Raw genomic sequence first — 27,788 nt, forward strand, 5'->3', positions numbered from 1 at the left:
AAAGTCAAGAGGATATATATACAAGGAATAGCAATAGCAATAGCAGTTAGACTTATAGACCGCTTCATAGGGCTTTCAGCCCTCTCTAAGCGGTTTACAGAGTCAGCATATCACCCCCAACAACAATCCGGGTCCTCATTTTACCCACCTCGGACGGATGGAAGGCTGAGTCAACCTTTGAGCCGGTGAGATTTGAACAGCCGAACTACAGAACTGCAGTCAGCTGAAGTAGCCTGCAGTGCTGCATTTAACCACTGTGCCACCTCGGCTCTACAAGAGGATGTATATACAAGGAAGGACCCATGCTCTGCATCATGTATGCAACAGTCAGTGATAATTCAGTCCTCAGACTAAACTGATTGACTTCTTGTTAAGCAGCCTTTCCTATCATGAGCGTAAATAAACGAACAGGCTTGAACTGCTCCATTTTACCAGTGAATATGAGAACCTGGAATTTTAGAGATATTTGCACAAAGAGTGATGAAATCCTTCCACTATTTCTGGCACAACTAATAAGAATATTCCTTCCATACACAAAGCTTAAGCCAGCTTTCCTCAAGTTGTCCTTGAGAGCACTATAAAATTATAATGGGTGGCATTCTAATATTTTTCTTTTCTACTTTTTACATCACACACTTTGACTTTGAAAATAATTCTCTATTCCTAGGCAATTCCCTGGCAATTTAGTGAGAAAAATCAGGTAGGAAGAATCCTTGTTAGCTCACAAACTTTGATGCGGAAGAATCTGGAAAAAGGAAGCTATAATTATTTAAAGCATGGGTATATCACATAGATTATCTTCACATAGAGGATCTTCAGAGATTTCAGATTATAACTCTCATAAATCCCAGCCAGCATGAATAATGGTTCCCACCAATTTGACTGATGACAATTGTAGTGTAAAACAATTTTGAGGGTGGTATTCCCTCAATTCCCTAGCCATGTGTTGTAATATAGATGCAGAGTCACGCTGAATCGCACAGGAGAAAACAAACTCCTAGAACGCCATAACATTCTGAGATGTGCCCTACCATTGACGTCCAGGATTTAACCATATATAGACTGAGCAGTAGATTAGAAATTGTACTTTTACAGGCTGTTTTTAAGCACATGCTATTGTTCCTCCTGCCTTTGTCCTATCTCAATAAAAGGGGCTCTCAGACCCCAATCTGGGTCGCTCCATCTCGAGAAAGGTCGTCTCCTGTCTTTTCTCAACATTGGCCTCATGGGCGACCCACGGGAACATCACATTTGGTAACAGAGGATGGTTACTTTACAGCCATGCATCTAGAATGCCTCCCAAAAGGTCACCAAATGGTAATCTAGATAAAGGTGAAATAATTCAATATGTGGATAGTCATACAATTATAGTTAAATACATTTTTGTTTTTATTTTGGCCTCGCCCACTTGTTGGAATTCACACACACACACACACAAATACAATTTCTAAGCTAGGAGTTCACTAAGAGCAATCCTCAGCCTGAAATGGGTTATTTATTGCTGGTAAATGGTGTTTATTGTGGTTGTGAATGTAAAATGCAATGGTTAATGGGTAGAACTACAAATCAAAGAAGAGTTCTAATTCATCTTCCCTCTGCCATGAGTTACACAACTTAGAGTAAGGGTGTGTCTGAGAAACATTCTGAACTACTGCATCTTCTTCTCCCTACCCATTCCCAACATTATCCTCAACATTGCCAAATGATCTCAATAATGTTTTGAGAAGAATATTATTTCTTCAGAAAAGGAGGGACACACTGGACTCACCTCACCCACACTCTTCATTGAGGTCCCAATCTTGTTGGATGCACCTGGAAAACGATCAAGATCCCAGCGTGGTATCTTGGTTACCATGTAATCCAAGCTTGGTTCAAAACAGGCCGTGGTCTTTCCAGATACGACATTCTCAATTTCGGGTAGTGGGATCCCAAGGGCTATTTTGGCAGCTATAAATGCCAAAGGATACCTGGCATTAAGAACAAAAAAGAAATATTTACATAGGTAATCAGAATCATAGATTGGAAAGTATTCAGGTATGTATTAGCATAACTGAGCCCAACATTTCTTTAGATAAGTGAGACAGTTATTAAGTGAGTTTTGCTCCAATTTATGACCTTTATTACCACAGTTGTTAAGTGAATTACTGTAGTTGTAATATGATTGTAAAGTGAAACTGACTTCCCCCTTGACTTTGCAACTGTCATAAATATGAATCAATTGCCAAGTATCTGAATTTTGATCATGGAAATGCTATAATGATTGTAAGGGTGAAAAACAGTCATAAGTCACTTTTCTCAATGCTGTGGTAACATTGAATGGTTATTAAGTGAATGGGCAAGTACTTCCTGTATTGGAGATCTTCTAGTCCAACCCTGTGCGCAAATCAGGAATCTTCAGACTATCCAAACATTAGTAGAAAACTTCCAGTGATAAACACTTAAAGAATTGGTTTTTTAAGTGACATTATATTTCCATTTATTGCTCACTGCTTGGAAATGCAGTTCATGTAATAAATGTTAAATATTGGGCCCAGCTCATAACAGATTAGTTGTGTAGCTTCTTTTGCCCATATTTCTTCAGCATGTTTGAAGGGCATAAACATTGTATATTTCTTACAATTATTGTCTAGGCTACTGAAAATGCAGAATACAGTATTCATTTGATCTTGAGTACAGCAAATAAAACCATGGTTGGTTAATGCTTGGAAGACCATATACATAGTAAAAGTATTTTATTTGCATTTACACACAAGTGATGGATCCAATCAAAAGAGACTATTGAGGGGGGAAAGGACAGAGAATACTTATTTTTATTTTATTTTTATTTATTAATTAGACTTATATACCGCTTCAAAGGGCTTTCAGCCCTCTCTAAGTGGTTTACAGATTTTTAGCAAATTGCGTCAGCAAATTGCCCCCACAGTCCGGGTCCTCATTTCACCCACCTCGGAAGGATGGAAGGCTGAGTCAACCTTGAGCCAGTGAGATTAGAACCGCTGAACTGCAGATAACAGTCAGCTGAAGTGGCCTGCAGTACTGCACCCTAACCACTGCGCCACCTCGGCTCCTCAAAAGCTTTTGCATATCACAAATTGTAGAGTTGAAAAAGATCACAAGGATCGTCTAATTCAGTATTTCTCAGCTTCGACTACTTTGTAAGATATGTGAACTTCAGTTCCCAGAATTCCCCAGCTAGCATTCCCTAACCAGCTGGAATTTTGGGAACTGGAGTACCAACACATCTTACAAAGTTGCTGAGGTTGAGAAACACTGATCCAGTGTTCAACCCTACAGCAGCTGCACAAACCGCTTAGATTTGGTCCACTAGGCACAGAGACAACTTATTTTTCTTCAAAACAGACAGGACTTTGTTTTTGCTCAATGTTTTTCTTCAAGGTTTCAGAATCTTTCTAGCTTCTTCATGGATTTCTGGAAGACTTGGGGAATATCTGGTAAGGCCTGCTTGAGCTGTGTTCAGCATTTCCACTACCGAGGAAAAGAAGAAGGAGGGGGAAATAACCCCCAAGGTTACAGCATACTTTGTACACCTACAGAATTTAATTTTTCACTCCAGGCAAGAAAGGAATCCTTGAAGAAAAGGCATCAAAGCCGACATGTGTGACATCCAGTACTGATAATCAAGCAGCTCTAGCAGAAGTGTCCAGCCTGAGGGTGAAGGCAGCACGCAGCCCTGCGAAGTCTCTCCATACACTTAATTATTAATTTTAACATAACAGAATTAGAAAAAATATTAAATATATGAGGAAGGCATTCATGAATTTAACTGAAATTACTGTATATTTGGCTACCTATTTAGCAATAGCAATAGCAGTTAGACTTATATACCGCTTCATAGGGCTTTCAACCCTCTCTAAGCGGTTTACAGAGTCAGCATATTGCCCCCACAGTCTGGGTCCTCATTTCACCCACCTCGGAAGGATGGAAGGCTGAGTCAACCTTGAACCGTCGAACTACAGATAGCAGTCAGCTGAAGTGGCCTGCAGTACTGCGCCCTAACCACTGCGCCACCTCGGCTCTTTAAATATTTCCAAAGGCTTTTTCTTTTTTTAAAAAAAATCCAAACGCTTCCTTTACGTAGCTGCCCACCCATTACAGAGCCGAGGTGGCACAGTGGTTAGGATGCAGCACTGCAGGCCACTTCAGCTGACTGTTATTTGCAGTTCAGCGGTTCTAATCTCACCGGCTCAAAGGTTGACTCAGCCTTCCATCCTTCCGAGGTGGGTGAAATGAGGACCCGGATTGTTGTTGGGGGAGATATGCTGACTCTGTAAACCGCTTAGAGAGGGCTGAAAGCCCTATGAAGCGGTATATAAGTCTAACTGCTATTGCTATTGCTATTGCTACTGTTTCCAGCCTTACCCTGTGGCCTTCGAGGCCAAGGCAGAGCTTCTAGAAAGTCGAGCGTTAACTTCAATGATGCAGTACTCCAGAGAGGTGGGATTTAAGGCATACTGGATATTACACTCTCCCACAATGTTCAAGTGGCGGACAACGTTGATGGTGGATTTCCGTAGCATCTGTAATTCTTCATTTGAAAGGGTCTGGCTGGGAGCCACCACAATAGAATCTCCTAATATTGAAGAAGAAAAAGAATTGGATAGCAGTTATCATGACTTAACCGTGCAAGATTTGGTCTCTATTAATGCTAGAGACATATTTTAAGCCAATAGATTATCAATAAACTTGCACAGAACTAAAATGCATGGGAATAAATGTACTAAGTTCTGGAAGCAAATTTATTTATTTGATACAATTTAAAATAAAATTTACATTGAGCCTTTAGAAGTGGACAACGTACAAATAACATACATATACCTTTGCATACACACATGCATTATAAGACACATTAAGTAGAAAGATGGTAACATGCTGACCAACTCTTAACTATCTTTTGTTTCTTTGTATTTTGAATTCCACATAATTTTGATGAACCTGCATCTGTAATAAAATAACTGCATTCTACTGTATATATGTACCCACCTGTTGCAATAATACTCCGGATGAATGAATTATTCCTTACAATTTCAAATCTTTTCAAGATTCCTTGAAGCTATTGATGCATATTAGATTTGTGCCAAGTATTTGAAAGAAGTGATTCATGAAATTCGGGAGTGCATTAAAAAAAGACTTTTTTGTAATAATTAAAGCAGCTTTTTCATTTATATACCTCAAGCAAAACAAAGCTCAAGCTTGCAAACAACATGGCTGTTTTAATAAGTCAAAGATTAACCAACCCTCTCCTATCCCTAACTGGCAATCTCTGAGGTCAAAACGTCCAAATCTTGGACAGAGATGGTTCTGAAGGTTAAAGGGTTTGTTTGGTGTTAAGACTGGATTAGGGATATTGGATCAATACTATAGCCCCACAGATGTCAGAACTAAGCTTGGGACTCCAGTGACAAAGTTTTAAATAACAATATGACAATGAGCTCAGGAAACATACCTGTATGAACTCCCATTGCATCAACATTTTCCATATTGCAGACAGTGATACAATTGTCGGCTGCATCTCTCACAACCTCATATTCAATTTCCTTCCATCCTACCACTGATTTCTCCACAAGAATTTGACTGGTCATTGCAAATGCCTTGATGATTGTAGCAAAGAGAAAGTCGTAAATATTTATAATTCTGCTAAAAAAATTAACATTCCTTAGTGCTCTCAAAACATAGTTGCTGTCAAAGGGCCATTTCTATTAATAAAAACAGACTTGCAAGAACAGCTTGGCTGTTAATGCACAATACTTTCAGTGAAATTTTTCAAAAAACCTACTTATTGTCATGAAACATGGGATGCCACAAACAAGACTTTAGAGTGTGGATGGTCACTGCAGGGAGCATGGAAGGTGGTGTGGATAGGGACAGACAGATGTTCTTTTTGAGTGCCATTGTAACTTTGAATGGTTGACAGATAACAGTCAGCTGAAGTGGCCTGCAGTACTGCACTCTAACCACTGCGCCACCTCGGCTCAATATTATCAATATTAAAATGTGAAAATGGATAAATGAATTTTCAGACTCAATTTGCTAGTTGCTTAGAAAATACATGGACTAGGGTAAAAGGAAATGGAATGCTAGTTTCCTCTCTAAATTAACTTATTTTTAAAAAAATCATTTGAGAACATTCTATTCAAACCATTGTTATTACTTTGGGGTGTTTATTTTTAAATAACTTCCAATTTTACATGTGTTTCTTGTTACCGTGCATTATTATGATACTTGTGGCAGTTTTCATATCTATCTTATAGAATAATTATTTATTTGTTATAAATTACAGTTATTTATTTTTTGATTAGTTACAGTTATAAGGGTATAGCTATATACATATAAGTTAGACTTATATGTACTTATTTAACTTAAAATAGCTGTAATAGTGAAGTAATGTCTAATGTACAGACCTATTTTTTCAGTATCTGATGGATTTAAATCAGTGTTGAAGTGCTAATTATTATATTTTTATATAATTGTATAATAATAGTTATATAATATTACACTAATATTCAGATGGTGCTTGATGTTCCTATCGTATACTAACATAGGTGCTGAAATTGAATTTTCAGTGTACGCACTGTCATGAGCCAACATATGGCTTATGAGACTCCCTGCTGTGCCCTGATTTCTACCTTGGATTTATGTGTTTCATTTATTAAATGTTTATGCTGCCCATCTCCCCTGCAAGGTGACCTTGGGCAGCTGACCAGGTGACTCTGGGCAGATGATCCTCAAGTTTCAGATGTGATACCAAAATACTACCGAAGACCCACCAGAACAATACCTTGGTAGCAAGATCCAGGAGATGCTCCTTGTCAACGCATAAACCTGATCCTAGTCCTCCCAAGGCGTAAGCTGAGCGGATCATAACAGGGTAGCCAATTTTTTCTGCTGCTTCCAAGGCATCTTCTATCTGCCACAACACAAAAATGAACAGAAAATAAGATAACAGTAGATAGAAAATCTCTCTGCATCATTGAATTACTGCATAACATGCTATATTATGGGGCTCTACATGGGGCTGCCCCTGAAAAGTGTTCAGAGACTACAATTAATCCAGAATGCAGCCGCGCGAGCGATACTGGGTGTACCTAAGTACACCCACACTACACCTATCCTCAGTGAGCTGCACTGGCTTCCTATTGGTCTCTGAGCACGATTCAAGGTGCTGGTTATTACCTTTAAAGCCCTACATGGCCTAGGACCCGGATATCTGCGAGACCGTCTTCTGCCGCACTCCTCCCTAAGACTGATAAGATCGCACAGGATGGGCTTTCTCCAGGTGCCATCAGCTGGACAATGCCGACTGGTGACGCCTCAGAGTAGGGCCTTCTCTATTGCCGCTCTGGCCCTATGGAATGAGCTACCCGCAGAGATCCGAACCCTACCCACTCTCATGGCCTTCCAAAAAGCTATTAAAACCTGGCTATTCTGGCAGGCCTAGGGCTGTTGACCTCTGGATTGAGGTCCAGCCCTGCTTAGACTGGGTGCATGTTGTGTCTTTTTTAAAATTTGTTGTGTTTTATCTGTTTTTAATTTTTCTTAATTTCTGTTTCTGTAAGCCGCCCGGAGTCCTCCGGGATTGGGCGGCCTATAAATTTAATAAACAGTTAAACAGTTATAAATTAGGCCTGTAAATCAGAGGTGGTATTCAGCAGGTTCCCACCAGTTCTGGAAAAGTGGTAGAGGATATTTTGAGTAGTTCGGAGAACCAGTAAATACCACCTCTGACTGGCCCCACCCCCATCTATTCTCTGCCTCCTAGTCCCAGATGATCGGGAGGAAATGGGGATTTTGCAGTAACCTTCCCCTGGAGTGGGGAGGGAATGGAGATTTTACAGTATCCTTCCCCTGCCATGGCCACCAAGCTATGCCCACAGAACCAGTAGTAAAAAATTTTGAATCCCACCACTGCTGTAGATGCCGATTAAGTTAATACTTAATGTTCAATTAGGACAAATGGTAGATAAATTTACTCTAATAACTTCCCTGAAAAAAATCTGGGAAAGCTAGGTTTGGGGATGGTGATTTTTAAAAAAAAACTTCATTGAACAATTTTACATATTCCTGTGTACACGCTTCATTGGAATAGATAACAAGATTCTCTCAGGATATTCAATAACATTGACTTTTCATCACCTTATGACTAACTGACCACAATGAGTAATGGTAGGTAGAGATTTAAGGATTTACTCTCGGCTCTCTTTCTGTATTATTCTCCCCTGTTTTTTGTCTAAGAAATTGCTAACTTCTACTCACTTGCCTTTGCCTTTCTTCTCATGCATATATATATAAAGCACGGACTTTTTCATTCATCTCCTGGGAGGATATCATTAGCTAACTGCTAGACTTTGTCTATATATCCTTAAATAAATCTCTTTTCTGTTATAATTGTGAAACCTGCTTCACTAATCATTGCTCAAGTCAAATATCTGCTCTCAGGAATTCTTAAGTGCACACATAGTACACTTCTACCTGCAAATGTACAATTAACCCAGGACAAAAACAAGCATGCAAAAAGATTCCATAAAAGAGAGAGAAAGGGTAACTCTCTTTAGCAGTTAAAAAAAAGGGATTAGAAAATAAAAGTCATGACAAAATTGGAATGATTCATTCATCTTCTGAGGTGGGTAAACTGAGGACCCAGATTGTTGTTGGGGGCAATATGCTGACTCTGTAAACCGCTTAGAGAGGGCTGAAAGCCCTATGAAGCGGTATATAAGTCTAACTGCTATTGGAGGTAAACAAATTCATTGCCCTAACCTTAACCATCAATAGAATTGTTCATTACCTTATAATCTATGGACTTTAATAGGACAAAAAACATTCTGAGTTAGTTGTTAAATCATGTTAGCATTTAAATAATATTAAAAATTGAAGTTATTTGCTCAAAAACAATTACCCTCAAGTAAAATGTCAGAAAGGATCTAAGATCTAAAGTTCCTCTGCGCTCTACATGGGGCTGCCCTTGAAGAGTGTTCGGAGACTACAGCTGATCCAGAATGCAGCCGCGCGAACGATATCGGGTGTACCTTGTTACACCCATGTTACACCTATCCTCCGCGAGCTGTACTGGCTCCCTATTGGTCTCCGGACGCGCTACAAGGTGCTGGTTATTACCTATAAAGCCCTACATGGCCTTGGACCTGGATATCTGAGAGACCGCCTCCTGCTACGTACCTCCCAACGGCCGATAAGAACTCACAGACTAGGCCTCCTCCGGGTGCCGTCGACCGGACAATGCCGGCTGGCGGGCCCCTCCGGGGAGAGCCTTTTCTGTAGCTGCTCCAGCCCTGTGGAACAATCTACCCGCAGAGATCCGGATCCTTCCCACTCTCACGGCCTTCCAAAAAGCCACCAAAACCTGGCTGTTCCAGCAGGCCTGGGGCTGTTGACCCATGAATGAGGTCCAGCCCCCCAGCTAAGTCGAGTGTATGGTGTGTTCTTTTTAAATTGTTCCTGTCTTTCCCCTATTTTATTTTGTTTTATCTTGTATTTGTAAGCCGCCCGGAGTCCTACGGGATTGGGTGGCATATAAGCTTATTAAATTACGAATTACGAATTATAATGTACTGCAAATGCTCAATCAAGTTATCTGGCTCTACCATTGACATTGACATTGAGTTGGGGTCATGAAGAAGAGAAGTGGGTAGGCTCTGCTTGTTCTACCCCTGGCCAGAACTGGGTAGATCTGCCTGTGATGAAGGACTGTGAAGAAATGGCACCCTCCCTGGTTGGAGTCAGAGAGTAGGATGTACGGCATGGTGATACCTTTACCTTTCGACTTGTAAGGTCTTTGGAGAGACAAAGTTTGCTGCAGCAGCATCACTACTCATGCAAAGACAGTGAGATAAAATGATAGACTGAACTTTCAAAATATAGCCTAGATCTGATTAAGAGCCGAGGTGGCGCAGTGGTTAGGGTGCAGTACTGCAGGCCACTTCAGCTGACTGTTATCTGCAGTTCAGCGGTTCTAATCTCACCGGCTCAAGGTTGACTCAGCCTTCCATCCTTCCGAGGTGGGTGAAATGAGGACCCAGACTGTGGGGGCGATATGCTGACTCTGTAAACCCCTTAGAGAGGGCTGAAAGCCCTATGAAGCGGTATATAAGTCTAACTGCTATTGCTATTGCTATTGCCTGAAAATGGGATGCCATATATTCCCTTCACTGGAATTATGCTTCATTTCTGCCTTCTTCATATATATTTGTGAGTCAAAATATATTCAGAGCAATGATAAATGGATAATTATATCCTGTCTCCGCAGTTAGAATGACATGGCCTCCACACTTAGACACATCCCTGGTTCAACCATTTCAAACTATCACCAAATTTTATTATTTGAAATCTGAATTACCGATTCCACAGCATAGCTGGGAGCAATCTTCTCGTTAATTTCATTCAGTTTGTCTGAAAACATCTGCCTGTCCTCAGTAGCCATGATAGATTCAACTGATGTCCCAAGGACCTTCACTCCATATTCCTGTAAAATGCCACGTTTAAACAGCTCCACTCCTGTACACAGAATGAATTGGAACAATTAGCATTCATAACTGTTCAGAAATCTTTTCTCCTTAGCAACTGATTCTTTAGCTATGATGGGGAAGTGAAGGCAGGCCATCATGTTACATGTGGGGTCATATAGGGCCAGCTGGCATGAATGTGCATCAGTTCAGTTCTGGTGTAAGAAAAGTGGGAGTTATTTCTATAATTTATGTGCCATTCCATTTCCAGAGACTCTGAGCAACATATAATATTGTTTGAAAATTAAAAACAAATATTGGTTAATAAGATGATAACTAATGCACCTTTCCAGATAGCATGATCTTACTCATCCCCAAATGCCTTTGTGAACAACCACATTTTACATCACTCTAAAAATGTAGCAGGGGGAGGAGCCAACATCCCTACAGTACGGACATGCGGTCTCGATGTTCTGAGACTGCAGCCAATACTTTTGCTACTGGGGGGTCCAATCGGACCTAAACAGTCCCGAAGAGATGGTGAACAGGAAGACCACGTCTTGCTGATATCAGGGACAACACAAGTCTCTGATTGATACAAGAGAAGGACTTCAAGCTGGTGACAAAAGGCAGCCTAGGCTGATGAAGTGGGGACGGCTAAGGAACAGAAGGAAACGGAAAGAGAAAGTGTGGTCTTCTGGTGAATCCTTTCTGTTTTGGAAAAAGAAATGCCCAAAAGATCTTTTATATGCTAAATTAAATCCTTAAGCATAAGAAGTTAGCGGCAGAATTGATTTTATTGGATTGTTTTGGTCAGTATGCTTTTCTTTTTGTAACTACACTTTGTGGATTGAAGCGCTCCTCGCAATTTTTTTTCTCTCTCCCCTCTTCTTAAAGTGAATGGACTGGTTTTTCTTCTTCGGCTCTTTCCTGCTTTATTTTTCAACTTAAGGATCAAAATTTCCCTCTCTACTCTAACAAAAATCATCTATTATTTGCTATTAAACTCCATTTAAGAACTTTGTCCCTCTTAAATCTGAGATAAGAGAGTGAAGGAAATAATTGAATTCTGCTACTCGGAGGCTAGAAGCTAGAGGGTTGTTGTTGTTTTTTTGAAACTACGCATTTGTTCCTGCTTCTCCTTTGATCTCACTGTCTTTGTACTTTAAAGCTCCGTAACTAAAAGTGATAAGAGCCAAGGGCACAAAGTGTTTACTACAGCTGTCCTTTGAGAGCCTTATCGGCACTGAGAGAGGGGGGGGAAATGGAACCTCTTTCTTGTGAAGATTGCAAATGATTTTGTGTTTAAGCTAAAGCTAGAGTGGCAGTAATTTACCATTTGGAAACATGGATCAATTTTCAGAAGAGGAAACCTTAATTTTGCAAAAGATTTGGGATGTAATTCAAAAGTTATTGGAGGTAACTTGAAGAATTGACAAGAAGATAGAGTTTATATCAGGAAAAAAATGTGGGAAATGGAGCTCCAAAAACTGAAGAGAAAAATGAACACAAAGATAAGAAAAGATTTGATTCCTGAAGTGAAAGTGCTTGAAAGCGGAAAAAAAATGGGAGAATGGAGAGGGGAACTCGATGGTCCGGATCTCTACCCCAATTTTCAAGACATAAAAGAAGAAAAAGGAGAAAAAATTATGGTTTTAAAGAGAAAAATTTTATCAGAAGCAGGATTAATAATCAAAGATAAATCAATTAAAGTAGCAAAAGGGCACCGAGATTACCTGAGAGATCCAATAGACAACAAGGTGCAGAGAGATGTCCATAAAAACTTTACCAAGGAAATAAACAGAAGATTAACTCCACAAATGGCAAAAGAAATAAGACTACATGCCTTCTGGAAGGACACAGGTTGATATATGAAAATTGATAATAAAAAAATAGATAAGTTTGATGATTAGTAAGTAGGAACTTAGTAATTTTTAAATTGCTTGCTTAAATAAATAGTTGATAATGGTAATAAGGTATATTTCTATGTTGGCTAGAGGTGAGGAAGCTGGATATAAGTAATAAATGATTTCGTTAACAAATATTAATGACAACAATAATAATGAAATGATAAGAGATATAGTTAACGACATATATATGTACTGGTTTAATATAGGGAACTTGGATATAATTGTAAAGAGTGACTTGCAAAAAAAGGCTTAGAAATGTTGTTAATTAATGATAAGATATGTGTGTGTGTGTGTGTGTATGTATGTATGTATGTATGTACGTACTAGTTTAACATAAGGAATTTGGATATAAATTGCAAACAATAATTTGGGGGGAAAAGGTTTAGAAAATTAATTAATTATTTCTTACTTTGAATATGTTATAAAGGTGTAATGTTATTGGATATATGAAAGTAGATAACAAAAATTTTAACTAAGTTTTATAATTAGTAAGTAGAAATTTAGTAATTTATAGATGGTTATGTTAAATAAATAATTGATAAGGGCAATAAGGTATACATATATGTTGGTCTGATGAGAAGAAAATAGATATAAACAGTAAAGGGTTTTTTGTTCACCAATATTAATTATAACAACTAACAATGGAATGATAAGGATAAGGAATACAGTTAATGATGTGTGTGTGTGTGTGTGTGTGTGTGTGTGTGTGTGAGAGAGAGAGAGAGAGAGAGAGAGAGAGAGAGAGAGAGAGAGAGAGAGAGAGAGAGAGAGAGAGAGAGAGAGAGAGTATGTGTGTGTACTATCATAACAAAAGGAACCTGGACACAAATTGTAAACAGTGACTTGGGGGGGAAAGGGGGCTTAGAAACCTTGTCAACTAACTTTTGTTTAGAATATGTTATAAAGGTTTAAGGCTATTGGATGAATTGAATTGGATTAATGAAATGCTATCAGGTGGTTGTGTTTTTAACTATGGATTATTCTAGGCAAAAGGACACTAAAACAATTTCAATCAAATGAGAACTATGATAAGTTGAAAGTAAGACTCATTAAGAACTTTGACATTTGATATGAATGTAAGTAATGACTGTGGAAGAGATGCACGAAAGCTTTGACACACTTTCTACAAGATGTAATGTAAGATGATTATTTGTGTGTGTTGTGTGTTTGTTTAATAAAAATAAAAACTTTTTGCAAAAAAATAAAAAAAATGTAACGGGGTGGGGGGGCTGGTTAATCAAGATATCTGAGAGTAAGCAGAATTGGGAGGGAGAATCCCTGAGATGGCTCAAGCCTGGAGTCCCTGAAGGGGTCTTTCCTTTAATGGTGGGATCTGTCCACCCAACTGGCAAACCAAAGAAACAGAACCACATGGATTCCAGAAAGAGTTGAATTCCCAGCCACTTCATTAAGACACAGTCTCTTTGAAATGCTTCCTTTCCCATATGTTGATATGTGTTGATTATTACCTTTAAAGCCCTACATGGCTTAGGGCCAGCATACCTGCGAGACCGCCTACTGCCACATTCCTCCCAACGGCCAGTAAGATCCTACAGATTGGGCCTCTTTCAGATGCCGTCAGCCAGACAGTGTCGCCTGGCGGGCCCCCGGAGGAGAGCCTTCTCTGTGGCTGCTCCGACTCTTTGGAATCAGCTACCCCCAGAGGTCCGGACCTCACCCACTCTCATGGCCTTCAGGAAAGCTGTAAAAACCTGGCTGTTCCGGCAGGCCTGGTGCTGTTGACCACATTGTTAAGGTCCAGCCCCGATTAGAACGAATGCGTGTCTGGTGAATGTTTAAACTATCTCTTTTTTTATTTTCCTTTTCTTTCTTTTCTTTCTTCTTTTGTAAGCCGCCCGGAGTCCTTCGGGATTGGGCGGCATATAAATTTTAATAATAAATAAATAAATAAATAAATAAATAAATAAATAAATACTTTGCATTTGGTCTGTGTTGCCTTTTCTCACAGATACAGGAAGTCCTCATCTTATGATCCTAACCAAAATTTGTATTGCTAATTCTTACATACACCCAAGAAACAGGCTCCTCCAAGGTCCTCCATTCCGGTGGGAGAATATTCAAAGCCGATGGGCCGAGCTGTCTGACAGCTCCCTATAAAAGGGCTGGCTGTCAGACAGGCCATTGCTGGATTTGTAAATAGTTGTCTAATAAAGATCTGTTGTTTGTCACTGAAGCCTGAGTCCTGTCTCGTCCATTCATCCAATCTAACACAAATGATTGTTAAGTAAATCACTGCAGTTCTTAAGTGAATCTGACTCTCCCCCCAACCTTTGACTTTGCTTGTCGGACACTGGCTGGGAAGATTGAAAATGGTGACCACATGACCCTGGTGATCCCTTGAGGCCTGAGCCTTCTCAGGGATTCTCCCTCCCAATTCTGCTGCCTCTCAGATAGCAATAGCAATAGCAGTTTGACTTATATACCGCTTCATAGGGCTTTCAGCCCTCTCTAAGCGGTTTACAGAGTCAGCATATCGCCCCCAACAACAATCCGGGTCCTCATTTTACCCACCTCGGAAGGATGGAAGGCTGAGTCAACCCTGAGCCGGTGAGATTTGAACAGCCGAACTGCAGATAACAGTCAGCTGAAGTGGCCTGCAGTGCTGCATTTAACCACTGTGCCACCTTGGCAAGATATCCTGACTATCCCCTCCTTGGTACGTTTTTGGAGTGACGTAAAAATGTGGTTGTTCAGAAAGGAATTTGGAGATGAGTAAGATCATGTTATCATATTTGTTTTTTTTTTATTTTCAAACAATATTATATGTTTCTCAGAGTCTCTGAAAATGAAATTGCATATAAATTGTAGAAATAACTAACTCCTACTTTTCTTACACCAGAATAGAACTGATGTACATTCATGCCAGCTGGCCCTTTAGGGCCCTAGGCATAACAATTCTGCAAAACTTGTAAATACATGTCAATTCCCAAGCGCCCAAATTTTGATCATGGTTCCACTTTTAATGGTCTTAAGGACAAGGGCTAGTCATTAATCAGTTTTGGACTTTTGCCAAGTCAACAGTTGGTAAATAAATGGTTATAAATCAAGGATTACCTGCATAGGATTTTCTCTGCTGCATTAGAGAAACGCCATAACTTACCACAGTTCAGAGCAGTTTGTCCTCCCATGCCAAGAATTAATCCATCTGGTCGTTCTGTTTTGATGACTTCTGTAACAAAATGTGGGGTGATTGGAAGGAAATAAACAGTGTCAGCCTGCTTTAAGCCAACATCATTTGTCTGAACCGATGCAATATTTGGGTTCATCAGAACAGTTTTCACATTTTCTTCCTGGAAAAACAAAAACAAAATGAATTTACATAAGTAAATCTGAAGTTATAAAGTAACTTTAAATAATAATCCAGCTGTCAACACATCAATTTCTTTTAAAGGTAAAAATGGCTTTTTGAGTACTTGGTAGTACTCAGCTAGTACCTGACTGCATCTCCTTAAAGCAGCCACATCATTTCATAAGTTTGTGTACCTGCCTGTTGTGGCCCAGCAGGAGCCGTTGGAGCTGCCACCAGACTCCAACAGCGAGGGGTCCTATGAGTTGGCTCTGGAGGATGTGGAGGACCTTGGACAGGGTTCCGACCATGAGCAGGTCACAGAGAGGCTGGTTGGCCACCAGGAGGTGCCTGAGCCTTGGACCAGTGGGGAGGAGACAAGGGAGAGTGAGCCGGACGCCAGCAGTGAGTTGTTCCTGGATGCCCAGCACCAAAGAGCTAATAGGCGTAAGGAACAGTTGCGCAGTTACAGGAGGTGATTGCACTCAGCTGGTGGTCATTAGGCTCCTCTCCAGACTATAAAAAGGCTACTTGTGCATACGTCCCTCTTTTCAGAAGTCAACACAGAATCGAATGTCGGAGAACTTTGTATGAGCTTGGCAGGCTGGATTGCTGCCAAGCCTTATCTGTGTTTATTGCTGCCCAAGCTTGTCTGTGCTGGGTTACTGCCAAGGACCTGTTTGTCTGTTAATTAAATGCCATAATTTATCTCTAGCTCGGAGTGTGCTTTGGTGTGGAATTGGGGGTCAGAACACCTGCCCTATTAACAATTAAAATAATATGGAGGAAGTTCTGCAATGGCAGTTGTACTGAGGCATAGTTATTGTTCTATCATGCAAACACTCTTGACTACATTAGTGGTGAAAATCATGGGGCCAAAGGTAAGGACACCAAGAATAAGTGTACTTTCTAGAAAGGCTGATTTAGAAGCAAATTCGGACAGCTAATTGGTAGTGAGAAAAGAAGTCACATTATCAAGATTAATGGAAAACAGGATATTTTTAACTGTAAAATAGAAAGCAAGAAAATAGAGGACATTTTCCCTTCCAATTTGCTATCTTCAGATACCATATCCTCAATGAAATGGTCCTTTCCTGTATGCTATCTTTGATTCTATCAGTCATTTTGCCAATTTTAGGGGCTTACTAATGTTTTTGTTGAATCAGCCAAGCATCACCTTAATCAGACATTGAGACTTTGGTCTAGAAAATTCAGGGCTTCCCAGCCTTCATAATTATGAACATGTTTTCCTGAAATTGGGAAAAATGTACGCCATGCAGATTATTAGTAGAAAGTATTTTTTGTGACTGAGATATTATAATCTAAGTTCCCTTGTCACACATTACATAAAAAACACCTTTAACTCACTTGTTACATCACAAAAGGTAACAGAAAAATATCTAGACAATGTTAAACTTCTTTAAATGGTGTTGGATTCAATAGATCAAACACCCCCAAAGTCTTTAGCTTTCACATTAAAATCACTAGAAATGAAAAATATTTCACTTGGGGTGCATCATGCACATTTTCTCAGAAGGGAGAATTGCTCTTTCCAACCAGAAATCTGAGCTCGGTCGATCAGTCTCTCTCTCTCTCCCTCCCCCTCCCCCCCCTCTCTCTCTCTCCCTCCCTCCCTCCCTCCCTTCCTCTCCCCCTCTCTTTCTCTCTTTCTCTATCTCTCCCTCTCCCTCCCTCTCTCATAAAAAAATGAAATCACATTTTGTTATCCATACCTCATACTGTGCTATTATAATTTTAATCTCTTTATTAGAAAGATATTATGCAAAAATCCAAACATGAACACTGGCAAAATATTCCTTTATCCATAACCGCATGTACAGTGAGAAACCTAATTATTACCCCATTTATAAAGCTATTTCCTGTAAGATATCATATTTCATAAATATTCAAGGCTTTCAAAGTCTGCAAATATGGGTCTCATGCAGTTTCAGATAGTACTGGTAATGCAGCAAAAAATACTTCATTTTTACTGCCTTCCCAAAATTACTGGAAGTTCATCGTACAGTAATAGCATACATAAACCCTGAACATCTCAGTAAACTTAGTCTACATGGTGATTTGTGCTCTGGTTAATCCAGAGATCTGTTACCTGTCAGTTGCCACATCATTTAAAATATTACTTGCACTTCCATCCTCAAAACGGAGTAACAGATACCAAGCAGAACTTGGAAAATAATAAAATGCATTCATTCACAATCAATCACTATTTTCACCATTTATAGTAAACCACTTTAAGTAATTTATGCAAATTATTTCATTGCATGCTTATTAATAATGGAGTCCGCTTAGAAGTTCAGGGAAGGTACAGAGTTCATTCTCAATGAATAATAAAGGCCGTTAGTATGTCATGTTTCTATATTGTGTCAAAGATTTTATAAAAGCAGAACAAAATCTTCCTGTCTGAAAGAGCAGGAATGGCTATGGCACATGCTAACAATTCAGTGCAGTGTTTCTCAACCTTGGCGACTTTAAGTCCTGCGGACTTCAACTCCCAGAATCCCCCAGCCAGCTGGCTGGGGGATTCTGGGAGTTGAAGTCCGCAGGACTTAAAGTCGCCAAGGTTGAGAAACACTGATTCAGTGTCCTTCTTCTTACCTTCATGGCTTTCACAGCCTGGGAGCCAGAGTAATCAAATTCTCCTGCTTGACCAATGGACAAACCACCAGATCCTAGAATGAGGACCTTGGAAACCTTAAAATAATCAGAAAAGTCAGTTTTTTCCATTCATTCAATTTCTATGGCAGTCCATCTCAGTCAACGGTTTGGGGTTATATTAGCACACACATTCTCAGTCTTTTTTAAATCAAGGAAGCTGTTCCCTAACTTCTTTCTTTCTAACAGGAATAATTGATGCTTCCCCTTTGACTCTCTGTTCCCGTTGATTATATAATTGCAATGAGAAGGACATTAATTTTCAAGCATTTCAAATACTAGTAACCACCACGGATAGCTAGACAGCTGGGAATTCTTGAAGCTCTAATCTCAAGTGATCTAGAAAAGCTACACAGTCTACCTTTTGGATGGAAATTTCCCTACAAACTTCTTATTATTTAGACCACTTCATTAGAGTGGGTGGGGCTGTCTTTGACCCCCAAAGCATTGCCAAAGCATGGTGCATTACTTAAACAAAGAAGACATTTTAAGCAAGTTCTCAAGTTGAAAAATAAGTATTTGCAAAGCTGCACATTCAGCCAAATAGTAAGTTTGCAAATATTCCTTATGGTGTCTGTTCAAGACATCATAAGAATCATTGTTGTCCAAAGGAGACCCTCTTTTAAGAAGTATTCACTTCCCTTGACAAAATCCAGAACTAACCTCCTATAGTTAAAATCAGTTTACTGGGAACATATCCAATAAGAATTAAAATATTCCAGCCTCAAATCATTAATTTTGTTTCATGTCTGAGGGTGGTTGCTTACTTGCAGACATTTCGTTACCTGGCTAGGTAACATCTTAAGTGACTGTAGCCTTCCAGATGTTACCTAGTAACATCTGCATGTGAACAAAACATCTGCAGGTGAACTACTTTCATTCAGACAGTACCAAGGATTTCACAGTTCAACTATAAGCTACAACAAGACTGATGGACGCCAGTCGTTAATTTGAGTTTTGTTCAAAGGAACATACACTGTGCTTAAGAGGCTGGAAAGTTGTCCAGGTTCGCCTGGTGCACCAGTTGCGTCCCTACCTGAACCGGGAGGCCCTCACAACAGTCACTCGCGCCCTTGTGACCTCTAGACTGGACTACTGCAACGTGCTCTACATGGGGCAGCCCTTGAAGAGCATTCGGAGACTTCAGCTTGTCCAGAATGCGGCCGCATGAGCGATCGTGGGTGCACCTCGGTTCACCCACGTAACACCTATCCTCCGCGAGCTGCACTGGCTGCCTATTGGTCTCCGGATACACTTCAAGGCGCTAGTCGTCACTTATAAAGCCCTTCATGGTATTGGACCTGGGTACTTGAGAGACCGCCTGCTGCCAATTACCTCCTCTAGACCGATTAGATCCCACAGACTAGGCCTCCTCCGAATTCCATCCCCCGGCCAGTGTCGACTGGCGACTACCCGGAAGAGAGCCTTCTCTGTGGCTGCTCCGGCCCTCTGGAATGAACTCCCCGTGGAGATTCGAACCCTCACCACCCTCCAGGCCTTCCGCAAAGCCCTTAAAACCTGGCTGTTCCGACAGGCCTGGGGCTAAAGAGCTGTTGCCCCCGTCTCGAATGGTTTGACTGTTGTGTGTTTTAAATTATGCATTGTTATGTGTCGTTTTTAATTTTTTGTCTGTATCCCCCTTCCCTGGTTTGAGTTGTGAGCCGCCCTGAGTCCCCTTCGGGGGAAAAGGGTGGCATATAAATATAATAAACAAACAAACAAACAAGTTAGACTTTATGAGTCTCATGCCAGACTGCTAGATTGCAGCATGGCTAAGTCTGTGGTACAAATGATTTAGGATGGGGGGGGGGAGAGATAAAATGCAGTAACCAATAAAATTCGTTAAATCAAAATGTTTCCACCATGGTAAAAATGGACTGTTTAGTTAGGAAACTCTTCTTCCGTGAGCCCAGGTAAAAAGAGACTGATTGCTGCATTCTGGAATATAAGCAAAAATCTTTCTTGTGACTAGTAGACAATTCTTGCCATCCAAAGCAAGTTCTAAAACAGAACCATGATGAACAGCGGCTCAGATTAAACCTCAAGGAGACATGACCTAAGTCATTAAGATCTAATAGATTATAAATAAAACAAAGTAAAACAATAAAATATCTGCTTTATATACTAAAAGGATACATTCCAACCTCCATCATATTAATAATCATTTGGAGCAAATAATCATTTTCATGCCAGACAATTTTAGCAAGGAATTTTGGTTATGCAGGTTTCTAGTAATTTTTCTATCCAGTTCATATAATAACAGCAATAATCAATATGGCTAATATTTCAGATAAAGGTAAAATAAAGCAGAGTAATATACAGACCTCAACTCTTGAAGTTGCAGCTGAGGTTTTGGGCAGCACTGAAGGAATGCTTGTACCTTTCCCCTTCTTGATGAGCGAGATAAATGAATCAAATATGAACTAGGAAAATAAACAAGAAAGTATAGCAGTCTCAAAAAAAAACCTGTATTGATTATTCATCCCATTTGAATCGAATTCTAGAATTATCATTGGTACAGAAGTTAGTTCAAACCAGTGTGTATTTCTCACGTTGCGTAAAGTGTGACCCTGTACACAAGGAGAAAAAGGAAGAATTCAAATTCTGTGCTAAAGGAGGACAAATTATTATTGGCTTTACTGTGGAGCCACTGATCTAAAATAGTTCTAAGCGTAATCTCCTTCAAGGATGTTTTTGGCTCTGTGATAAAACCTTCCGAAGTTATGCAAGTCTCCTAAGTCTTGTGGGTTTTTTCTTCACCCATTTCAATGTATGGTTCAACCCTTTTCTTGAGATCCAGGGCTCATTAAAATTCCCAAAGGGTCAGGGAAAAGAATTAAAAACCAAAACATGCCCACATAAGTCATTCAGGAGGCACAATTTCAGTCTATTACATTTAACCTCTATTATTTCTCAGTCGTCTTCTTCCACATACACAACCTTACTTCTGATTACTTATCCTAACCATTTTTTCCAAGTATTTTAACCTAAAAGCAAACAAATGTGTATGGAGATTCTCAATCATCCAGGACATGGTTGCCCCAAAGTCCCTTTTTCAAAAGACAACTGGACTTCCTTTGTTTTTCCTTGAAGACATTTCACTCCTCATCCATGCCCCTATCTCGAATGGTATGATTGTTGTGCTTTTTTAACTATGTATAGTTTTGTGTTCTTGTTAAACTGTTTGTATCCCCCCTTCCCTTTTTGAGTTGTGAGCCGCCCTGAGTCCCCTTAGGGAAAAGGGCGGCATACAAATGAAATAAATAATAAGAAGCTTCCTGAGTTCTGGTCCGTTTGGGACCAGTTTGGGACATCAAATCAAGTAATTAGACAAAAAGTCAGATGCTGTATTTTTTTCTTCAAATGAATAAGAAGTAAAGAAGCGCTTCACATAAATTCTATCATTACTATCATAAGCAAAGGATTTGAATGTTTTTGCTACAATAGCCTAACAAGCCAGCAAAATTATCCCTCCAGAATTTGCTATTGGGTATCATTAGCATTCTTTTGATAATTAGGTTGTGAACCTAATTACTTTAATTAATAGTTAACTTAATTAATAGATAAATTCTTTGCATTGTGTCCCAAGCAAACTAAACAACCAAGGGCCTAAGAAATTTAATGCACACTTCTTATATAATCTGCATGAAAATCTAAATGTCATCTAGGACCTTCGGCTGCTGATTTACAATGGAGTCTCAGATAAATGTGGTTTTCAATTGTGTAGGATTTCATTGGCCAATAACATCGGCTTCCTCGTATCATGAGCCAAATCTACCCATCTTTAATTTCTTTGTTTATTACAAAGGTATAATAACAATCTGCCTCAGAAGTTTCAATTGAATAAGAGATGTGGTTGTCCATTACGAATCTTGTGAAATTCTCCCTAGCTGAATTTACCGGCTTGAATTTACTGCATTATTTATTCATTTCATTCTTGCAGGTTAAAGTATTTCTATGTAGTGAGTTTCTTGAGGATGAAAATAGTATCTGACCAAGAATTAGTAAAGCATGTTTTATGATATAAATAGTGTTAGTTTTAGAAGAGACATATTACAGGGATAGATAAAGTGTTGAACCTAGCTAACTTTGTCCTACCTTTAGCCTGTACATCATAAGGTGCGCTGAAATTTTAGTATCCCTGGTTCCCTTCTCACTGACTCATAAACCAATCACAATTCTCATAATTTATTGAGGGTTGACATACCAATCTTGGAGTAAAAGCTTAGTGAATGCATCTGCCAGAATCTCTTTTAGCGAACAGTATTTTAGTTCACAGAGTTCCTTTTCTTGAGCATCTTGCACGAAGCGGTGACTGAGTCTACATATTTTGCTTTGAAAGTAGGTTTTCTTCATTTCAGAGAATTGAATGCGTCTTTTATTTGTCCTTCCTCTGTTTCCATTTCATTTTATTTTAGAAAGCAATTTTCCATAGGTCTTCTGAAGTAGATGGCTTCAGTTAGCCTTAAGAATTCAAGATCTTTTATCTTCTGTGTTTGTTTCAGGAAATAACTTTCTCACTTCTTTTCTTCTATCTAGATGCCAATGTAGTCAGAGATGCTTCCCAAATTTTCTAGGTCTGCTTCTTGGTGGGTTCTTTACTCTCTCTTGCCTGTTCCTCTTAGCTTGGTAACAGTCGCATAGATAAGAAAGTATGTCTAATTCTCATTTCCATATCTGGAGGCAACAATTGAGTTTGAGGGTTGCAGAGAAGAATGGTGGATGAGGGGAAATGTTATTTATGCTTCCTTAATCTCATTGGTCCTCCCATGCAAATTGGACATCTGCATCTACCTGCCCTTCCCACATATAATGTTTCAGTCTTACAGAGATTCCCAAATTCAGACTGGAGGATTAGCTCAACATTTATAAAGTTTTTTTTTTCTGTTTCATTGAGCACATTTATTCCTCGCCTTTGATAAATTTCAATCTTTTTTCAGTAAAGCAAGAAAGTCAGTAAGCAATTAAAATGCACTTTTTTCTAAAATGTGTTTTGAATACAATAACTCCAGGGAATACTATTAGGTCTCTTTTTTTACCTTTCTTGTACATTCTGAAGCTGTTTTCTTATTACACTCACCAAATTACTCAACATATTGCTCCTGGGATTAGCAGGACAAATCACAGGCAGGGGATTAAGCTTCATTTTCAAATATGAGAACAAGAAAATGTGCATGTGAATTTATTTACATAATTCTACAGCTTCAATAAGGAAAAGGTATTCAAAACGCATTTGAAAAGTAATAGGTCTTTTCAAGGGGAAAGAAATATAGTAAGAAATACACCGCATTTCTTTCACAAAGATCAGTAATTGGGACCCCATTCTATTTATACAAATTAAACTGTAGAGTTTAATATAAAGTATTACATAGAACTAAAAACTTAGCAACAACTAAGCCTAAATTTTCCCACCTTAAGTCCCACCTTAAGTCTCCCAAGTGATGTTTGATTACAACTCAGTGTTCAGAATTGACAATAACTGGAGCCTAACATCTGGAAGTCAAGACCAGAAAAAACTGCCCTAAGTAGTTAGACAAATCTAATACCAGAAAAATATGCCACTTGAAAATTAATTAGACCAATCTTTGATTTTACTCTTGTAAGCTATAGGGTTGTGCACAATCAAAAATTGCACCTCTTTGCAAAGCTGTCTTGAGTCCAACTGCTGAAGTGACCTACTTTGAGGCAGGTCCTTGATGTAGAAAAGAAAAAATGTCCCACCTCCAATCTTTCACCCAACCCTTTGTTTTCTCTCCAAGAGACCAGGGAAGGCCAGAGAAGTGGTTAATATGATGCAATGTGATGGGTCCACCGAAGCACTTTGAAATAGAGTTAATTCATGGAACTACACCACATACAAAAGGCACCAAGCATGACTTTGCCCTTCACACTGCCACAACATCTGGTTTCAGATGGGAGGCATTGTTGCAGAGTAAAGTTCTGATGCTTGAACATTTTTTATTATTATTATTATTATTATTATTATTATTATTATTATTATTATTATTATTATTATTATTATTATTATTATACAATTGTATCACAGCGGCCAGTTGTTTCGCCGGATTTGGCATTGGTTACTAGTCGGGCCCCACCCAGGGGCCTAGGACGTCGTAACGTATTTTCGTAATATGCGTGCAGATCCAAGCAGTGCGGCTTTTTGCATTTGACTGATGGTGATTTTGTCAATTTTTAACTGTTTTAAATGTAATTCCAGTGCTTTTGGAATAGCACCCAGTGTGCCAATTACCACTGGAATTACCACTGCTGGTTTGTGCCATAGTCGTTGAATTTCGATTTTTAAGTCCTGGTATCTTGCGATTTTTTCATGTTCCTTCTCGGCGACCCTGCTATCACCTGGTATTGCGATGTCTATGATTGTGACCTTATTTTTCTCAACCAGTGTGATGTCTGGTGTATTATGCGCCAGTATTTTGTCGGTTTGTATACGGAAATCCCACAAGATCTTGACCATCTGATTTTCGGTGACTTTTTCAGGCTGATGTTCCCACCAGTTTGTTGCTGTTTTAATATTATAATTTTTGCACAAATTCCAATGGATCATTTGTGCTACTGAATTGTGCCGCAATTTATAATCAGTCTGCGTGATTTTTTTACAGCAGCTGAGTATGTGATCAACAGTTTCATCAGCTTCTTTGCAAAGTCTGCATTTGGCATCATCAGAGGATTTTTCGATTTTGGCCTTAATGGCATTTGTGCGGATAGCTTGTTCTTGCGCAGCCAGGATTAGTGACTCTGTTTCTTTCTTTAATGTACCTGTTGTTAACCATAACCAAGTTTGTTCACTGTCCACTTTATCTTTTATTTTTTCCAGAAATTGGCCATGCAGTGCTTTGTTCTGCCAACTCTCCTTTCTTGATTTTATCACATCTTTTCTGTATTCTTGTTTCGTCTGTTGGGCCTTCAGTAGATTTTTGTTCTTTACTTCGATTAATAGATGTTCTTGACTTTCTTTTAAATAATCAGCCAGTGCATGTTTTTCTTCTTCAACTGTTTGCTTCACTTGTAATAATCCTCTGCCACCTGATTTTCGGGGCAGGTAGAGTCTATCAGTATCACCACGAGGATGTAAACTGTAGTGCATTGTCATTAGTTTCCTGGTTTTTCGGTCCAAAAGGTCCAAATCAGCTTGTGTCCAGTTAACTATACCAGCTGTGTATCTTATAACTGGTATTGCCCAGGTATTTATGGCCTTGATTGTATTTCCACCATTCAATTTAGATTTCAAAATTTTCCTAACTCTGTTGGTGTACTCTCACCTGACAATAGTTTTTACTTCTCCATGCTTGATGTTATCCAACTGCAGAATGCCTAAGTATTTGTAGGCTTCATTTTCTTTGCATTTAATTAATTGGCCATTGGGCATTTCAATTCCCTCAGATGCAGTGATTTTGCCCCTTTTTATGGATACAGTGGCGCATTTTTCCATGCCAAACTGCATTGAAATATCGGTGCTGAATACTCGGACTGTGTTTGTCAATGATTGGATTTCTATTTCTGACTTTCCATAGAGTTTCAAATCATCCATATATAGTAAATGTGAAATTTTTCAGCTTCTTTGGCTGTTTGGTAGCCTAATTTCATTTTTTTTAAGATTACTGATAGTGGGATCATTGCGATGATGAAGAGAAGAGGTGAAAGTGAATCACCCTGGAAAATTCCTCGCTTGATATTAACTATTCCGTAGATCTCATTCCCTACTGCCAACTCAGTTCTCCATTGTTTCATCGCCTTTTCAGTAAAGGATGTAATATTTTTGCTAATACCAGTTGTTTCTAAGCATTTTATGATCCAACTATGTGGCAGTGAGTCAAATGCCTTTTTGTAATCAATCCAGACCATATTCAAGTTCGTTTTTCTGTTCTTACAATTTTCTAATATCATTTTATCAATTAGAAGCTGATCTTTGGTGCCCCTGCTCCTTCTTTTGTTGCCTTTTTGCTCTACTGGCAAGATGTTGTTTGTTTCCAAATAATCCATCATGTTATCTGCAATAATGCCTGTGAGTAATTTGAAGGTTGTTGGCAAGCATGTTATTGGTCTGTAGTTTTCAGGTGTTGTTCCTTTAGCTGCATCTTTCTGAATCAAGTATGTTTTTCCAGTTGTCAACCATTCATCAATTTGGCCCTTTTGTAAAATTTCATTCAGTTGCCTGGCCAATATTGCATGTAAACTGGTCAGATATTTGAGCCAGAAACCATGTAATTGGTCCTTTCCAGGTGATGTCCAATTCTTTACCTTTTTAACTCGATTTTTGACCATCTCAGTTGTTATTTCTAATACTTGCATTTGCTTGTTGCCAATGCTTTTCTCAAAGTCATGTATCCACTTTGCTTCCTTGTTGTAGTCCTTTGCATTTTCCCACAATTCTTTCCAGAATTCAACTGTGGCCTGTTTTTCTGGTTTTTCACTTTTGGTGTCACCATTTACATTAAGACTTTGATAAAAACGCCGTTGGTCTGATCGAAATTGCTGATTTTGTTTATATTGGATGATTCGTGCCTCATATCTTTCAATTTTTCTAGCTGTTGCTGTTATCTGCTGTTTTACAATCTCTACAGCTTCATTGATGTTTCTTGTATCCAATCTATATCGTCTGATTAGCCGATCTATGATTTTGTTGTTTTTAAGCCGTTGCTCATGCATGTTCTTTAAGTTACTAGCATCTGCCCTTAATTTTTTGATTTTTTGTTCTAAACGGATTTTCCACTTTGGCTTTGATGCTTTTTCTGTTGTGTGACTAGGTACTTTAATTTTAATGCCTAGTTCGTTAGTGACTATTACAGCTGCGCTGTACATTAACTGGTTTGTTTCCAAGATGGATCCCGGTTCAATTGTTGAAAACACTGCATTAACCATTTTCATGATAGGGGCCAAAATTTTCTTAGGCACAGTTTTTAGTGATGGTAAACATTGCCTTTCCTCATTAAGCAGAAAATGCTCCATGATCTTATCCTTCAATTCTTTTTGTTTTTGAGTTAGTTCATCAGTTGGTTCAGTGATAACTGGTTCTAGTGGTGGTGATGTTATTTCCTCCCTGAGAGCTTCTTCTGGGAGTTCTACTATAGTGTCTTTAGTTGTGTCTTGAATATCAGTTATTTCCGCTTGTGATATTGTTTTTTGGGTTTTGCAATTTGCCTGAATTTCCTCATGTTCAACTTCACTAAACACTTTATTCCGTATAATAAATCGCCTTTGATCTGCTAGTCGTTGTTCACTAACATTTGAATCTGGATATTGTTGTTTCCATAATTCATACATTCGCTTTAAATATCCTCTTTTTTCTGGCTCTGAGTTGTAGTAACAGGCCATTATGGCACGGTTTTCATCTGCACTATATTTTTGTCGTTTTGTTGGCTGGTCCACTTGTAGCCCACTTGTCGACGGATGTCCAGGGACCCC

At 39.1% G+C, this 27,788-nt stretch overlaps 1 protein-coding gene across 1 annotated transcript in view; it reads right to left on the reverse strand.

The window, feature by feature from the left end:
- Positions 1-27,788, reverse strand: part of CPS1 (carbamoyl-phosphate synthase 1) — a 168,560-nt gene that overhangs the window by 105,089 nt on the left and 35,683 nt on the right. The window contains exons 12-19 of the mRNA XM_032233904.1: positions 20,690-20,788; positions 18,309-18,404; positions 15,507-15,696; positions 10,370-10,527; positions 6,797-6,925; positions 5,465-5,609; positions 4,381-4,591; positions 1,769-1,967 (exon numbers count right to left, since the gene is read on the reverse strand). Of these exons, the coding sequence (XP_032089795.1) occupies positions 1,769-1,967; positions 4,381-4,591; positions 5,465-5,609; positions 6,797-6,925; positions 10,370-10,527; positions 15,507-15,696; positions 18,309-18,404; positions 20,690-20,788 (1,227 nt within the window). The remainder of the gene's footprint in view (positions 1-1,768; positions 1,968-4,380; positions 4,592-5,464; positions 5,610-6,796; positions 6,926-10,369; positions 10,528-15,506; positions 15,697-18,308; positions 18,405-20,689; positions 20,789-27,788) is intronic.

The sequence above is a fragment of the Thamnophis elegans genome, chromosome 1, assembly GCF_009769535.1.
Source record: "Thamnophis elegans isolate rThaEle1 chromosome 1, rThaEle1.pri, whole genome shotgun sequence".
NCBI lineage: Eukaryota > Metazoa > Chordata > Lepidosauria > Squamata > Colubridae > Thamnophis > Thamnophis elegans.